Source organism: Nesoenas mayeri, assembly GCF_963082525.1.
Source record: "Nesoenas mayeri genome assembly, chromosome: 18".
In the NCBI taxonomy this organism is placed as follows: domain Eukaryota; kingdom Metazoa; phylum Chordata; class Aves; order Columbiformes; family Columbidae; genus Nesoenas; species Nesoenas mayeri.
This window is the reverse complement of record NC_137566.1, coordinates 7,277,277-7,292,471: the sequence shown is the minus strand read 5'-3', so window position 1 is coordinate 7,292,471 and position 15,195 is coordinate 7,277,277. Positions and strand designations below refer to the sequence as shown.

Sequence of the window (15,195 nt, the reverse complement as noted above, 5' to 3'; positions counted from 1 at the left end):
GCCAACGAGGCCTGTCGCCACCAGCCAGGATGTCCCCGGAGATGTCCCTGACCTTGGGGTGAGCAGCAGATATCTCCCATGACAGAGCACTGCCATCTCCTGGGGACCGCGGGGACGGGTGCTCTCCCAGGGATGGGGACAGGGATGAGGACCAAGACCAGGTAGGGGCATCCCTGGCCCTTCTGCAGCCCTCGACCCGCGGTGACACTGCAGTGCAATGAGCAAAAGGCTCTCGGTGCTGGGCCCCGGTATGGTGGTGACAGACAGGGTGACAGATGGGAGGGTGGCTGTGACAGCAGGGTGCCCATGCATGCCATCCTGTGCTCTTGGTTCAGCCCCAGCAAGCATCTTTCCCCACCTCACAGCTCATGGGGAGCCCTCAGGCTTTCCAGCCAGAGGAAAATAATCCAAAACATCCAAAACCCCATCATCAAGCACCCAGGGGCCACGCTGCAGGGAGAGGGCAGGGGGCCCAGTCCTGCTGGGTACTGTGGCGTCCCCTCTCCCAGCACCAACACCCTGCTCAGCACCTGGGGAAACTGAGGCACGCTCACAGCACACCCAAAGAGGGCTGTAGGCACAAGGGAGATGGGTCACCCTGCTCCCTACTGCATGGCTTTAGGCTGTAGCATCCCAAACTGCCTGTGCCTCCTGTACTCCGTCCCCAGCTCAGCAGTGCTGACAGTGTCCCAGCCCTGGCCGGATGGTCGCATCCTTCCCGCCTGGCTGCACCCCGCAGTGCCCCGGGCTCTGCCAGTGGCTCCTTCACCCCTGGGCACCGGGCTGATGTCGGAGCCTGATGAGTTTGGATTTTCTTCTCGGGGATTTTTGTTTTTTCCCACTCGCTTCCTTCCTCCGCTCTGGCCCCGTGGCCTCGGCTGCCCCCGGCCTCGCCGCCTCCCTGGCCTCCCCCAGCCCCCTGGCTCTGGGCCCAGCTCCCAGCAGCCCAAAATGGAGTAGTGGGGGGCCCTGCGGGGGATTGTGGCTCTGCTGCCTCCCGCCCTCAGTGTAGCTGGGTAAACCCCACCACAGCCCCTCTGCTGTGGCATCATGCCTGGGCAGCTCTGTGGGTGCTGGAGAGACCCCAAATCCCTGTCCCCAACACCAGCACCCCCAAATGACTGTCTCCTGGGGCCCTGCAACTCATCCCCATGAGGACACCCACCCTGTCCCTCACCCACAAGGACACCCAGCCTGGTGGCCGGGCTCAGCTGGGTGTCCCCATATAGGGTGGCACTGATGGCAGTGGGGCACCCCACTCTAGGGCACTGTGCCATCCTGAAACAACACGCTGCAGCCACCACACGCCCCAAGAAACCCTGATGGACAAAAGAAACAAGGAAACATGGAGGTGTGAAAGTGCTGGAGATCCCCAAACCCAGCCCGGCGTCTGAATCCAAGCCCCCCCAGCCCCTGTCAGCCTGCGGGAGAGCATTGGGAAGGGATGGATGAGCAGGATACGGCTCAGGGACACACACCCAGAGCACAAGGGGGTCCACCAAGTGGGACGGGATCAGGGTGAGCAGGACCGGGCGCATGATGCAGCCACAGGCTCCCGCAACCCAGGACTGGGACGCCGGGGCGAGCGGCCGGGATGCTCCCTCCTTTCCTCGGAGCGCAGCATCCCGCTGCCCCGGCGGGATAAACACCCACTTCCTGCCCTTAATCAGCTCCAGAGGGGCTGTGGGGGGAGGCAGGGGGGAGGAAAAAAAATCTCTGGAAAGAAAAACTCATTTCCTGCGACAGAAGAAAAAGATAAAGTCTGGGCTCATTAAAGTGAACTTTACTGGGGAGAGACGGGAAAGAGCCAAACACAATGTCCTTGAAATTTCCTCCGCATGGCTCCGTCCACGAAAACAGGATAAAGCCGCTTCCGCTGTCTCTGCCGGAGCGCGCCGAGGGGGAGTGGGGCCGGGGGGGTCGGCTACAGTTTGTCGAGGTGGGAGCAGACCTGCTGGAAAACCTCCTCCACGGAGCCCTCGGCGTTGAGCTGGGTGCAGAGGGGTTAGCTGGAGGGGGGGTCACCTGAGGAGCTCTTCCAGGGATGGATTTTGGCCACGGGTGGGGAGATCGTGGCCAATTTAGGGCAAAGAGATGCAGAACCATCTTTGGAGGGGGTCTCTGTGTTAGGAACTGGAGGGTGCAGCAGGCTCCAAGGGATCAAGTCCACCCCAAATGAGCATGGACTGAGTTTTTCCCCCTTCCCTTATCATCCCCATCCATCATTTCCCCTCCCATGGCACCACCTGCACCCCAGGCCATGGGGCTGGAGGATGCTGGCATCACCCATGTCCCTGCTTACCTGGCGGACAATGCCTCTGCTCTTGTAGAAGGCGATGACGGGCTCGGTGGCCTTGTAGTAGGTCTCCAAGCGCTTCTTGATGGTCTCCTCGTTGTCGTCCACCCGCCCGCTGGTCTCGCCTCGCTTCAGCAGCCGTTTCACCATCGTCTCCTTCCCCGCGTCCACGTAGAGCAGCAGCGTGGGGGGGCCGATCTGTGGGCAGGGGGGACATGGTTGTCACTGCACTGAGCCACCACGGGTCTGGTTTGGTTTGGGGAGGTGGTGGTGGTGAGCATGGAGGTCACAGATGTCCCCGTGCCATCCTCTGCCTCCCTCTGCATGAGTCTGGGGGCAACTGGGACACCAGAACAGTCCCTATGGCCCCCAGATCTACACGGAGGAACAAAGGGACACCACGGCCAAGCCCTGGCGCTCTGTCATCACCATCACGCCAGCACCGTGGTCACCTTCTGTCAGGCTGATGACACCCTGAAGAGATGTTCCCAAACCGTACCCAGGGCATGCACTGTCCCCAAGGCAGGGGGAGCTGCTGGGACCCTGTTGGGATGGGATCTTTGCTGGGACAGGGAGGCCAGGCTGCTGGGGACACCACTGAGACCCTCGGCACGGATGGCAGGTGGCACGGCATGGCACCAGCACTCACCTTCTTCTCAAACTCCTCCCCCTGCTTCACCTCGCGGGGGTAGCCATCGATGAGGAAGCCCTTGGACACGTCTGCTTTGGCCACCATGGCGTCCCTCAGCATGTCCAGCACCGTGTCCTGGGAAGAGGGGACAGAGCTGTAAGGGCTGACGTGGGACAACTTGGCCTCCCCCAGCATCCAGTGCCCCCAGTCTCTCCACAACTTCCCCCCGGGGTGGCAGGGATGGAGGTGTCCCCAGGCCACATGCCAACCATCACCGTGGTACCTGGTGTCCCCACAGCCACCCCTGCCCACATGCCCCCACCTGCAGCAGCCAGTGGCCCACGTGGACTCACCAGAGGCACCAGCTCGCCCTTCTCCATGATGGCCTGCAGCTTCTTGCCCCGCTCCGAGCCTGAGCTGACCTCGGCCCGCAGCAGGTCCCCCGTGGAGAGGTGGGTGTAGCCATATTTCTGCACGATCTTCTCACACTGGGTCCCTTTCCCCGAGCCGGGGCCACCTGAAAGTCACACGAGGGTCACGTGTGCCCCATCCCACAGGTAAGGAGCTGGAGAGGCAGATGGAAGCAGCAACACAGACCCACAGGAGACCTCAGATCCTAGTGAGATGGGGAGGGGGTCCCCAAGTGCAGCACCAGATATGGTGGGAAAGCTGTTCCTGGGGTGGGCTGGGGGATGCCAGGTCCATGGGGGTGGCATGGGCTGCTGGCAACTGGCACCTGGCTGTCACTGTCCCATTGGCACCTGGCCATCACCATGCCACCAGCACCCAGGACATCACCACTGCGTGATGGCACACAGGACACCACCTCCCAGCTGTTTACTGCCACATCACCCCAGATGCTGTCACCCCAGGTGCCCTACCAGTCCCAACAGACCCCCAACCCTGGGATGGGGCTGAACTGTGACCTTGACCCCAGCAGCAGCAGGACCAGACACCAACTTACCCACCACGAAGATGATTTTGTGGTGCTTGAGTTTTTCTGGGGGAGAGAAAGAAAATAAATACTTGTGAAAAGCCAGAAAGCATGCTGGGGACTGAGCTCTTCCCAGGGGGCGCACAATCCATGGCAGGTGTCCCTGGGGATGGACGAGACCCACCCCAGGCCCCTGGGGAATAAAGACAAAGTGGGAAGCCGCCACGTGTCCCTCTTGTCCTCGTCACCTGAGTGGGTCATGGCCAGGCTGGATGTGGTCGAGCACAAACACCCCATGGCAGCACAGCCGTGGGGCTGGAGCCCCACTGCCGCGTGGTGTCCTGGAAACTGTCACCGTCCGTGGCTCCACTGCAGGTGGGGCTGGCCATGTCCATCCCTGTGGCTGGTTTGTCACCTCAGCAGGCTGGCTTGGCATGGCCACCTCGTGCACCTGGCATGACCCCCAGCAGTCCCTGAACCCCAGCATCAGTCCTTGGGCCTGGCCACCGACGTGCAGGTGGCACTGACCACCCTGTCCCCTGCTGAGCACCCAGGCACGGCGTCCCTTGACACCGGCCATGGCGCGGGGTGATGTCGGGGTGTGATGCCTGGGGGGGAGGCTGAGCTAAAAATAAAGCCAAGCTGCTCCAGGGCCGCTCTCCCATCTCCTGATTACAGCCGGCTGAAATTTCAACTCCTCTGGCACTTGGCGATCCTCAGGGCTGGGGACAGAGCCAAGTGCTGGCGGGAACCAAGGGGACATGGGACACGCTGGTGGGCTGGAGGGACACAGAGGGCACACAGAGGGAAGGGAAGCAAGGGGAGGACATGGGGAAGGAACAGAAGGGCAATAGAGGGAAGGGATGGAAGGGGGACAGAGAAGATGGATACAAGTGACAAATGGGATGAATGCAAGCGGGATGGAAGTGGGACAGATGCAGTGGGGGACAGATGCAGGGGGCTGGATATAAGGAGGAGAGGGGGATTTAGGGGAGATGATGCAGGGGGGACCAAGAGAATGGATGCAAGAGGGACCGAGCGGGACAAAGGGATGAGTGCGAGGGGGACAGCGCACTCACCTGTTGACATGCTGTCGTGGTCCAGGCACAGGAGCACTTCAGGCTGCAAGGGAAGAAGAGCAGGATGAAAAACTCAGCACTGCAGAGACACACAGGTCCCTAAGGCCAGTGTGCAGCTCCATGGCCAAGATGGGGGTCAGGTCGTCTATCCCACTGTTGGCGGAGGTCGAAGACCTGACAGTAGCTTGGCCTTCAAACGGGGAGCTCAGTGCCTCTGCTCCCATGGCCTTCACCTACCTGGCTCCCAGCAGCCACCCGCCCCATCCGGCTGCGGTAAGGGCTTCCCCATGCCAGGTGACACATGGTGACGTTACCGGCTTCCTCCCCTGCCCTGACCACATCCCTGTGCCCAGGGTGCTGCCTGGCAGCTGGAAACCAGCTCGGCTTGAGCGGTGTCACCAGAACACCGAGTGATGCAGGCAGCATCCCCCCAGCTCCCTCTGGGCTGTTTATTTAGGGGGTGCCCTATGGGGGTCTTGCAGCACCCCATTGCACCCCCATCACCTCGTAGCAGGTGTTTGGCCACTCCACCTGCCCACACCCAGCCCTGTGGCACCCAACCTGTTTGCGGTGTGTCACCCCAAACCGGCTGGACGGGGTGCTGGGATGGGGCCAAATGAGCCGGCAGCCGCTGATGAGGTTGAGTTACAGCTGGGAAAGGGCAGAGGTGAAGTACGGCTGAAACCGGCACCGGGTCACGTCCCACAGGGCCGAAGCTATGGGATGGTCCCTACAGGGATTGGGGGGGCTGGGAGGATGCAGAACCCCTAGGGTCCACAAATGTGGGGGGTACTGAGCCCCAGGATGGCTGCACTGACCTTGGCAGGGCCACGGGGGGGTGGGAGCACCCCTGGCCCTTGGTGTGGGTTTGGGGCCTGATCCAGCACAGTGCTGGGCTGATGGGTGCAGGGTGAGGGTGATGTGGAGGTTCCCGGTCCCAAGGAGATGGGAAGTGTGTGCTGACTGGGGAGCACAGTGGGATGGGGCTGGGGAGGGGGCTGGGTTGGGGATGCAGTGTGGCTGGGGACTCCCCAAAGGCTTTCACGAGATGCACCCCAGGGTGCTCCCACCAATCTCACCCCAGCTCCAATGTACCCCTTGCACATCCCCATCCTCCACCCCATCCCCCTGGCATTCAGCTGCCCCCCTGGGACCCCAGGCCTAGACTTGGGCTGCTCCAGCACCCCTGCAATCCCCCAAGCACCCCCACAATGGCTGCAGCACCCCTGCAAGCCCCTCAACATCCCACGCAAGCCTCCCAGTATACCCTGCAATTGTTCCAGCACCCATGCAAGCCCCCCAGCACCAATGCCCCCAGCATCCCATGCAATGCCCCCAGCATGCCCCCCAGCACCCATGCAATAGCTCTAGCACCCCATGCAATAGCTCTAGCACCCCATGCAAGCCCCCCAGCATGCCCTGCAATGCTTCCAGCACCCATGCAACCCCCCCAGCAACAATGCCCCCAGCATCCCATGCAATGCCCCCAGCATGCCCCCCAGCACCCATGCAATGGCTCCAGCACCCCCTGCAATGCCCCCCCCCGTTCCCAGCCGGTGCTACCGGCCATGCAGCAGCACAGGGCACAGCCCCCCCGCAAACGCCGGTGCCGCAGTGACCCCCCCCAACACAAGAGCGGGCCCCGGCGGGGCTGCGGCAGCGGGACCCCCGGAGCGGGGCCGGGCGGGGGGACACTGACCTCGGGGAGCGGGGCCGGGCAGCGCGGGCAGCTGCCTGCTGTCCTGCCCGGCGTTTTATCGCTATATATAGATCGCTGGCGCCGCGGTGCATGTCGGGAGCGGGCCGCTGCCGCCCAGCGGGCAGGGGACGGGCAGGGGACGGGCAGGGGACGGGCAGCGGACGGGCAGCGGACGGGCAGCGACCGCCCCCCGTAGCATCAGTCGTGCCTGTGCCGGGGTCCCGGCGCGGGATGCAGTTCACGCCCCGCACGGCCGAGGAGTGCGGACCCTCCCGGGCTGGGGGCTGCACTGGTCCCCACTGCCCCCCCGTGCCTCAGTTTCCCCATCTCCACGGGGTGCTGCAAGGGGGTCTCCATCCTGCTGGGTTTGGGGGTCTGTGAGCGTCACGTAGTCTCCTTGCACCTCCATCCCAGTCCCTCAGAGGGGGACAGCTATCTTCATTCCCGTCCCCATCCACTCCAGCACCCCCACCCCGCAAACTCCAGTGTGTGGGATAAAGCCCCCAGGGTGCAGTGGCCTTAGCTGCCTTTCCTCCTCCTCCTCCTCCACAGCTGCAGACCCCATCCCAAGGCCCCACAACCCCAGGGCAGCTCGCTGGGGGTGATGTGATTTGGGGATGTCTCAGCTGGCCCCTGCTCCAGGGAAGGCACTGTGGGCTGGATCACAGCTGGGGACAGCGTGCTGCTGGGGACAGCCTGCTGCTGGGGACAGCCTGCTGCTGGGGACAGGTCCCACCCGAACACCCCAGTCCCCTTCCTGCATCCTCCTGAGTGCCCAGGGCCAGCATGGCCGGGGGTCCCAAGGGGCTCCGAGACCCACTGCGATGGCACCGCCAGCACCCACTGCCCAGCCCCAAAAACCCAGCCCGGAGCCAGGGTCCAAGGCAACAGATTGCAGCAATATTTATTCCTGTACAAACCATTACAAAACCCCCATGGCCTCCCCTGGCATCAAGTCCCCCAATGCCCCAGCTGCAATGGGGATGGGCCACAGCTAGAGGGAAACTGAGGCACAGAGCCACCCTCAAGTAACCCCTGCTGGGGCTCAACACCCAAACACACTGTATTTAGTTGTTTTGCCCAAATCCACTTCTCCACTGCTGAGCAATTAATAACAAAATTCTGCCCCCCCTCCCCACAATGACAGGGTACCGAGGGACACTGCCAGCCCCCCCACTATGCACCCACTTCTAAATAATTTATAAGCAGTTAATAAATTATGAGGATCCAGCCACAGGCTGCTGCCAGCCCCTTCGTTACTGCTAACGAGCAGCCCCCACTTGCTCCTTTGGCCAATAAACCCCAATACAAACCCCGAGACCAGAAGCGAGGAGGAAAATAAAAAACCAAAAGCGACAAAAAGCCCCCAAAAATCCCATTGCTCCGTTAGAAAATGTTTTGGCAGTGTGGGTGCAGGACACAGTGCTGCTGGGAGGGGCCGGGTGTTTCTGGGGTGCTGGGGCACTGACAGTGGCAGTGTCACCTCTGCAGGGTCCCACCGAAAACTGCGGGGTTCTGCTGAGGGAAGGATGCCCAAGGGATTGGGGTGCTGGGGATAGCAGAGGGGGGGTGAACCCCAAGAAGGGGTCCCCACACCCAGGGGATTGGGGGAAACAGTCTCTGCAGTAGCCCCAAAAGTGATGCAACCCCAAACCCAGCCGAGGGGCTGCAGCACCTCCCATGTGCCTGCAGGGTGATGGGCTGCGATGCAGCTGGGCCAGGAGCAGGCAGGATCTCACCCTCACACCTCCCACCCATGGGGGCAGACCCCAAACCCTGTGCACACCACCCAGCACCCCCAAAAAACAGCTCAAAACCCAACACATGCCAGGTGTGAAGAGCCACCTTACACAATGGGCAGAGGTCCCATGGGTGGCACCACGATGCGTGGCTCCCACTGCTCCCAGGGGGAGGCAGGGGACCCCCCACCCACCCCAGCTCCATGGGGGGGCAGCCCCTAGGGCCAGGTGGGGTGGGAGAAGGTGATGTTGTAGAGACTGGCCCAGCTGGCGAAGACTCTCTTCTCGGTGATGAAGCGATGGTGGTTGCCCTTGCGGCTCCGCTCGTTGTGGATGTACGTTGTGCACTCATCAGGGCCCTTCGGTTCGTAGTAGTGATAGGGCAGGCGGCGGGGTGGGGGTCGGTGGCTGCAGCCAGGGGGGGAAGCATGGGGTGAGCCCCACGGTGGGGCCAGGGGGCTGGGGTAGGGGCCTGGGGGTCTCCTTACCCGCAGTAGTTGGGTGGCACCATGCCATAGACATGGACAGCATCACACAGCTCCACCGCAATCACCATGGTGAACCAGCCGGTGCTGAGCCATGAGCGTGACTTCTCCCTAGGGAGGAGAAACGGGAGGGTAAGGGGGCAAGGTGACAAGGGTGATGGAACCCCCCAGTGTCCCCAACCCACCCTGCACACCCCCAGCCTAGTGCTGCAGCCCATCCCACAGAGCAGCCCAAGAGCAGCTCTGCCCCTGGGATTCAGAAAAGCGGGGACACGGTGCAGGAGGTGGCTCTGAGGTACCTGTCCTTCCCTGTCTCCCCCCGAAACAGGTCATCAAACTGCTTCATGCGGCCAGGGGAGACGATATAGGCTGTCATGTTGGGGAAGGAGGCGCTGACGCGTTGGATGATTTTCAGGAGGCTCTTCTGCATCTTGGCAGGCGGCCCCCAGAAGATGAATATGGTCTCTGGGGTCTTGTTCACGAACTCCTGGGGCCGCTTGAGGACGCGGTAGAGGCTGGAGTGGGCCACCACGCGGAAAGTGGTCTTGTTGCCCACGTCAACCTCGTAGCCGGTGGTGGGAGCATCATTCATGCGGATGGTGCACTCGGCCCCGTCAATGGCCGTGCCCAGGCGGGTGCCCAGGAGGTGGCTGGAGCTGGTGACGATGACGCACTGGTGGCAGTGGGCAGTCAGGGTCTGGGGACCACAAGTGCCATGAGCAGGTGACTTCTGGCGCCACCAGCAGGGAGGGATGGAACTGGGATGGGGGACAAGGCACTGCCGTTCCACGCAGAGCCAGAGTCCCACTGGTGGGGACAATTTGGCTGGATGTCAGTGGAGAACTGAATCCTGCACCCGCCACTGAAGCCAGACCTCGCTGCCCAAGCTCATACCTTGTTACCGCAGGCGGGCAGGTACCCGCTTTTCACCCCCCACTTCCTGAGGTCGGGGGGCCGGCGGGCTCTGCCCCGCAGGCGGCTGTAGGGGAACACCTCGCTCCCGCTGCCGGAGCTGTAGATGATCAGCAACATGATCAGGGCAAACAGGACCCCCAGGGCGGCGGCGCGCTGGCTCTGCGGGGGCGGGGGAGAGCGTCAGCCGCTGCCCCCACCGCGCGGGTGTCAGCATCCCGCCCCGCTCCCGGTGGCATCTCCAGCAGGAAGCCCGGTGTCCCCAGGGAGCTGCCTGCTGTCCCTGCGGTGATGCCCCGGCACTCACCGTGCTGCCGCTCATGTCTCTGTGCCAGCCTCAGCGTGTAGCGATTGCCGGTGTCCTGCAAGCACCTGCAAGGCACATGGTCACCCCCAGCACCATCCTCTCACCACCATGCTCAGTGTCTCATCTCCCCACTGCTCCAGGACAGGGATTCCGGATAAGCCACCAGACAGCCCAGCTGTGCTAGAGCAGAGCCCTGAGGGCCAGGCACCCAGCTGCACCCTCAGGTTCCCCACTGAAGTGGAGGACAAACCCCAGCACTGGTGTGGGGAAGGGAAACGCCACAGGCAAAGGCTGGGTGAGCTCTGCGGCATCGAGCAGCCGAACCCAGCTGCACTTCATGCGAGGGAAACCCCACAGCGGGCTGCGTTCCCAGGCAGGATTATCCCCAACCAGCAGGGCTGAAGCTGCTCAAACCTGCAGGGTTAGGGAGGGTGAACGGGCCGCTCGTGCCATGAAATCCCATTAAAACAACCGGCTTGGACTGGAGAGAGAGGAACTGAGACCTGTACGACTCTGCTCATGCATGGACTCAAATCTGGCTGGAGCCAGCAGGGACCCCTCCGGCCCCAGGTGCATCCCGGGTGGCCGCCCCAGCGGCACCTGCTCTAACCTCCACTTGCCCAGCCTCCCAGAAATAGAACTCACTCAACTTCATTTTTTAAAGTCCTCGTTAGTGAGTCACAGCTGCTCCTGAAGTACTCAGAGCAATTGGAAATGAAAAAAATATAAAGATGGAAGCCTCTTTACTCATTGCCCTGAGAGAAGCAGGGATGGAAAATTACGCAGCAGCCTGGGTTGACACTTGGGGGGACCCTGAAGGGCTGTCAGCGCTGGTGTGGATGCCCAGGAAGGTGCCAGCCCACCCAGGTGCGTGGGGACAATGGGGTCTCGCTGTGCACAGCCTGAGGAGAGGAGGACCCTCGCTCCGGCCACGGGTGACTCCGCAGCGGGGACCCCGCGGGCCTTACCTGGGCAGGGGCTCTCATCTGCAGCGGGCGGCGAGCGGCGCGGGGGGGTCCGTCATCTCCTCCTCCGCCCCGTGTGCACCACGGACTGCAGGGGGGTGCCGAGCCCCTCCGGCGAGCACGGCCATGGCGGCGCCCCGGGGGTCACATCGCTGCTCTGTCGGGGAAGGGCTGATCCAGACCCGCTCCCCGCACCCCCGGCGTGCAAATCTCGCTGCACCCCCACGTGCCGGGGTTCCCCCCTCCAGCCCCGGATGCAAACCCTCCTGTACCCTGGGAAGTGAAAACCTTCCCCCGGCCCCCCGGGATGCAAACCTTCCTCCGCTCCTACGGGCAAATCCTCCCCCGCCCCGGCGTGCAACCCCCCCGCTCCCGGGTGCAACCCCCCCAGCTCCCGGGTGCAACCCCCCCCGCTCCCGGGTGCAATCCCTCCGCCCCAGCACCCCTCGGAAACACCACCTTCCCCCCCGGCAGCCCCGCTTTGCAGGAACCGGGCAGGCCGGAGGCCGCCTCCGTCCAGCCAGGGAGGAGTTCCCACCTTCCCCACGCCCCCCGCCCTCCGCCATCCACCGTGCACCGGAGCGGCGGGGCGGCTCCTCCGGCCGGGCCATTCCCCCCACCCCGCACCGGCTAAACGGGCCCGGAGGAGACGCGCCTGGTCCACTGACCGCTCCGCGATGCACCGCGACGCTGCTGCCGGTGCCGCCGCCCGGACCGGGGCCGGAGCCACCGCCGCGCACCGCCCGCGGCCGGGAAGCGCCGCGGGGTCCTAGTGCCGCCCGCCCGGAGCCGGGAAGCGCCGCGGGGTCCTAGTGCCGCCCGCCCGGGCCGGGAAGAGCCGCGGGGTCCTAGTGCCGCCCGCCCGGGCTGGGCCACGGCGGAACCAGCCGAGGTGCCCCCGCCCCGTCAGCCTGGCCCGTGAGCCCCCTCGGGGGAACCGGTGAGGGCAGCGGGAGGAGCTGGGGGCGGCAGCTCTGCCTGTGAGTGCCAGGAGCAGCACGCGGAGCCTGAGCCGCTGCCCGCGCAGGGTCACATTGTTGGGATGCCGCAGCCTCCCCCGCGCTGGCTGCACAGCCCGGGGCCCCTCTCCGGGGGATTTCGTGGGGCGAGGAGGGGATTCCACCGCTGACCGGCACCTGCATCCACCGACACCTATCTGGTGCGATTTTGTCTTTGCTGTGCTAGTGACGCCTGTCCCTGCGTGGGGTTGTGGCAGCTGGAGCACCCAACAAAGGGCTCCATGGGCTCTTCTCTTCACAGCATCCCCAGGTCCCAAGTGACTCACTCCTCGCTTGACCCCAGCACTTGGCCTCAGCTGAAACAGGAGTGAACGTGTCTCCCTTTGCCCCTCCATGGTCCCCTGACACCCCCAGGCCCACCCACACGTGGCATTTGTTACGGGTTCTAAGAACCACTGTGGCAGCTCCATGCAGCCAGACTGGGGGGCGCACACATGCCCATGGTGTGTCCTGTGTCCTGGGGGACGTGGGAGCTGACAGCCATCCTGCCCACAGCCCAGCACTGCTCAACTCTGTGGGGCTGAGGATTGCCCCAGACCCAGCACGAAATCCACACCAGACCAGTGCCCATTCTGCCAAGACACAGCTGCTGGTTCCCAAACAATCTCAGTCATGGGCTCTCAGCACCCTCCCCCATGCTCCGACTCAGCTCTACTCCCTTGCCACCTCTCCCTCTTATTTATAGCCTGGCAGGAGAGCAGGACACCACAGCCCTGTGACCAGCTGCCACCCCTCCATCCCGTGTCCTGCAGTCGCAAGGGGCACAGCATGAGGCACCACCAAGTTAAAAATGCTTTTAATGGCCACATTTGCTTTGGTCTGAATCCAAGGGCACTTGTGACAAGGCAACTTGGAGCTCCCGGGGTGCATGTGGCCCCTGCACTTCCCAGCTCGGGGGACGCAGGGGACAGCAGGGACCTGCCCGGGCACAGAGCAGCAGAAGGCAGCAGCACGGGGGAGCCTGGACCCCTGCGCCCCACACCCCGTGCTGGGTCTCAGGGTGCAAATGAGCCAAGGACTGTGGGGAAGCTTCATCCCTGGGAGAGGTACCAGCTTGTGGCCCTGGAAGAGCTGAGCTCTCCCACCCCTTGTGTGGGAGCCCAGCAGTGTGAATGTTTAATCCTGCATTAAATATTCATCCCAGCAGAGCGGGTGGCAAACCGTAGTCGCCCTGGGTCCATCCTGGCAGACATTCGGAGCCAATGGAACTCCATGGGTCCAGCTCATGCCCCCCGCACACCAACATGGGGGGTCCCAGCCCACCCACCAGCTGGGGGAAACAGCTCTGCCGCTGCACAGGTGGAGGCTTCCCGCTCCAGGGCTCAGCAAAAGGCTTCGAACCGTGGCACTGGTAGAGCTGGGACGTGTGGTTGCAGGACGAGAGCTGCTGCCTTGCCCCGCGGCTGCCGCCCTACCTGCCCGCCCAGGATGGGTGCATGAAAATGATGTTCCTCTTCTTGGCCCAGCGGGAGAAGATGGCTTTCTCGGTGATGAAGCGGTGCCCGCCGCGGCGGGCTCGCTCGTGTACCAGGTACATCTTGCACTCATCCAGCCGGCCCTTCTCAAAGTAGTGGTAGGGCACGCTCGAGTGGTTCTTCTCCCTGGTGGGAGGGGATGGGGTCGGTGTGGGACTCGGGGGGACACCGGATCACCAGGTGTCTGGCCCCGCCACCCCTGTCACACCTGCAGTAGCTGTCGCTGACCATGCCGAAGACACAGATCTGCTCGCAGAGCTCCATGGCCAGCATCATGGTGAACCAGCCTGTGCTCAGGAAGGAGCCAGACTTGATCCTGCAAAGCACCGCGGCCGCGCTGGAGCAGGTGGCACAGTGCTGCCATCCCAGATGCGCTATGGATGCCTGAGGGGGGACAGGTTCTGTGACAGAGGGACCCAACCGGGGCTCCTTGGGAGCTGGTGGTACCTGTTCTTCCCTGTCTCGTTCTGGAAGACATCATCGCAATACGCCATCTTCTCCTCGGTCAGGGTGTAGATCTGCAGGTGGGGGTAGGTATCCATCACCTTCAGCAGCACCTTGTACGTCGAGCCCACCTTCTCCCGGTTCATCTTCTTTGCGGGTCCCCAGATGATGTAGAGGGTCTCCCGGGACTGCTGGAAGAAGTAGGGCTGGTTCCTCAGCAGCAGCGGGACGCTGGTGTGTGACACCACCCGGATGGTGGTCCGCGCCCCCACGTCCTCCTCGTAGCCGGCGGTGGGGGCATGGTTCATGCGTAGAACGCACTCCTGCCCATCGATGTCCTGTCCCAGGTGTGAACCCAACATCTGCCCCGAGCTGGAGACCACGGCGCAGCGGCGGCACAGCGCTCGCTCCAGCGGCTGTGGGGAGATGCACTGTCAGCTCCACAGCAGCTGCATACACAGCAGCCCAGCCCACCCTTCCCTAGAAAAGGGGAAACTGAAGCACAGGAGGATCAGGCTGCCCCGTCTCCACGCACCTTCCCATCAGGGACACGGCTGTACCCCTGAAACCTGAGGTGGGTGGGTGCCGCGGGGCTGCCCCGCTCCCCCGGGACCCAGCAGCAGGGCTGCAGGCAGGCGTGGGAGCACAGCAGGACGTACAGCACAGCGACCGCTGCCACGCACACCAGCATCAGGAACAGCCGGACCTGGAAGTAGAGTGGGGAGGATTTTCCGGAGTCTGGCCACATGCACCAGTCTCACATCAGGTGCCAGTGGTCGCGCAGTGCCACGTGGCATGAGGAGAAGGGTGCTCGGGGGCAGGTGCATTGGCCGGGGTCCAGCGAGGAGGTGCAGTCCCCATATGGCCATGCCGGTGGGGCCGGGGCTCCATGCTGCCTGTGGGGACCGGCAGCTGCCAGGCTGTGCCCTCCCACTGCATCATTTTGGGGATGAGTGGACCCCCGGTGCTGGTGGGGTCTCCCTGGCCCTTTGCACCCCGTGCCCACCGGGTACTCACCAGCGTCTTCATCCTCGGGGGGCTGGCGGGGTCCGGGGGTCACCCGGAGGCGGGGGTCTCGCACCCTGCACGCAGAGGGGACTCAGCGGCGGCACCGGTGGATGGGGCATAGGGGACCCCCCTGTCCCCAGTACCCCAATGCCCAAGGTCCCCCGCCGTGCCCAGGACACACCCCTTGTGCCGGGACCCCCCG

The 15,195-nt window shown here is 63.6% G+C and overlaps 3 protein-coding genes across 4 annotated transcripts; all 3 read right to left on the bottom strand.

The window, feature by feature from the left end:
• Positions 1-1,851: 1,851 nt before the first annotated feature.
• On the bottom strand, positions 1,852-6,685 carry AK1 (adenylate kinase 1; the record flags this gene model as incomplete). 2 transcript variants are annotated; one of them, XM_080356040.1, is made up of 7 exons in its annotated part: positions 1,852-1,990; positions 2,303-2,494; positions 2,946-3,062; positions 3,281-3,444; positions 3,892-3,927; positions 4,941-4,983; positions 6,640-6,685. In XM_080356040.1, 6 exons carry the CDS (start codon positions 4,948-4,950, stop codon positions 1,925-1,927), a joined length of 585 nt encoding a protein of 194 aa, XP_080212166.1. In that variant the 3' UTR covers positions 1,852-1,924. The 2 variants fall into 2 exon arrangements, with proteins under 2 accessions (XP_080212166.1, XP_080212165.1); XM_080356039.1 differs by lacking the exon at positions 6,640-6,685 and adding an exon at positions 5,178-5,204.
• Positions 6,686-8,479: 1,794 nt separating this feature from the next.
• ST6GALNAC6 (ST6 N-acetylgalactosaminide alpha-2,6-sialyltransferase 6) lies at positions 8,480-11,113 on the bottom strand. Its single transcript, XM_080356016.1, has 6 exons — positions 11,051-11,113; positions 10,083-10,147; positions 9,758-9,937; positions 9,163-9,560; positions 8,867-8,974; positions 8,480-8,786 (listed from the first exon to the last, which is right to left on the bottom strand). The coding sequence occupies exons 2-6, from the start codon at positions 10,095-10,097 to the stop codon at positions 8,597-8,599; spliced, it is 891 nt and encodes a 296-aa protein (XP_080212142.1). The 5' UTR covers positions 10,098-10,147; positions 11,051-11,113; the 3' UTR covers positions 8,480-8,596.
• A 2,364-nt stretch (positions 11,114-13,477) lies between these two features.
• ST6GALNAC4 (ST6 N-acetylgalactosaminide alpha-2,6-sialyltransferase 4) lies at positions 13,478-14,769 on the bottom strand (the record flags this gene model as incomplete). Its single annotated transcript, XM_080356003.1, has 4 exons — positions 14,521-14,769; positions 13,989-14,401; positions 13,750-13,857; positions 13,478-13,667 (listed from the first exon to the last, which is right to left on the bottom strand). The coding sequence occupies exons 1-4, from the start codon at positions 14,731-14,733 to the stop codon at positions 13,478-13,480; spliced, it is 924 nt and encodes a 307-aa protein (XP_080212129.1). The 5' UTR covers positions 14,734-14,769.
• Positions 14,770-15,195: the final 426 nt, after the last annotated feature.

Coding starts and splice junctions, on each gene's coding strand:
- ST6GALNAC6 (XM_080356016.1), bottom strand. Junction 8,975..9,162: donor GGGGAGACAGGGAAGGACAG/GTACCTCAGAGC, acceptor TCTCCTCCCTAG/GGAGAAGTCACGCTCATGGC. Junction 8,787..8,866: donor GTGCCACCCAACTACTGCGG/GTAAGGAGACCC, acceptor CCCTGGCTGCAG/CCACCGACCCCCACCCCGCC.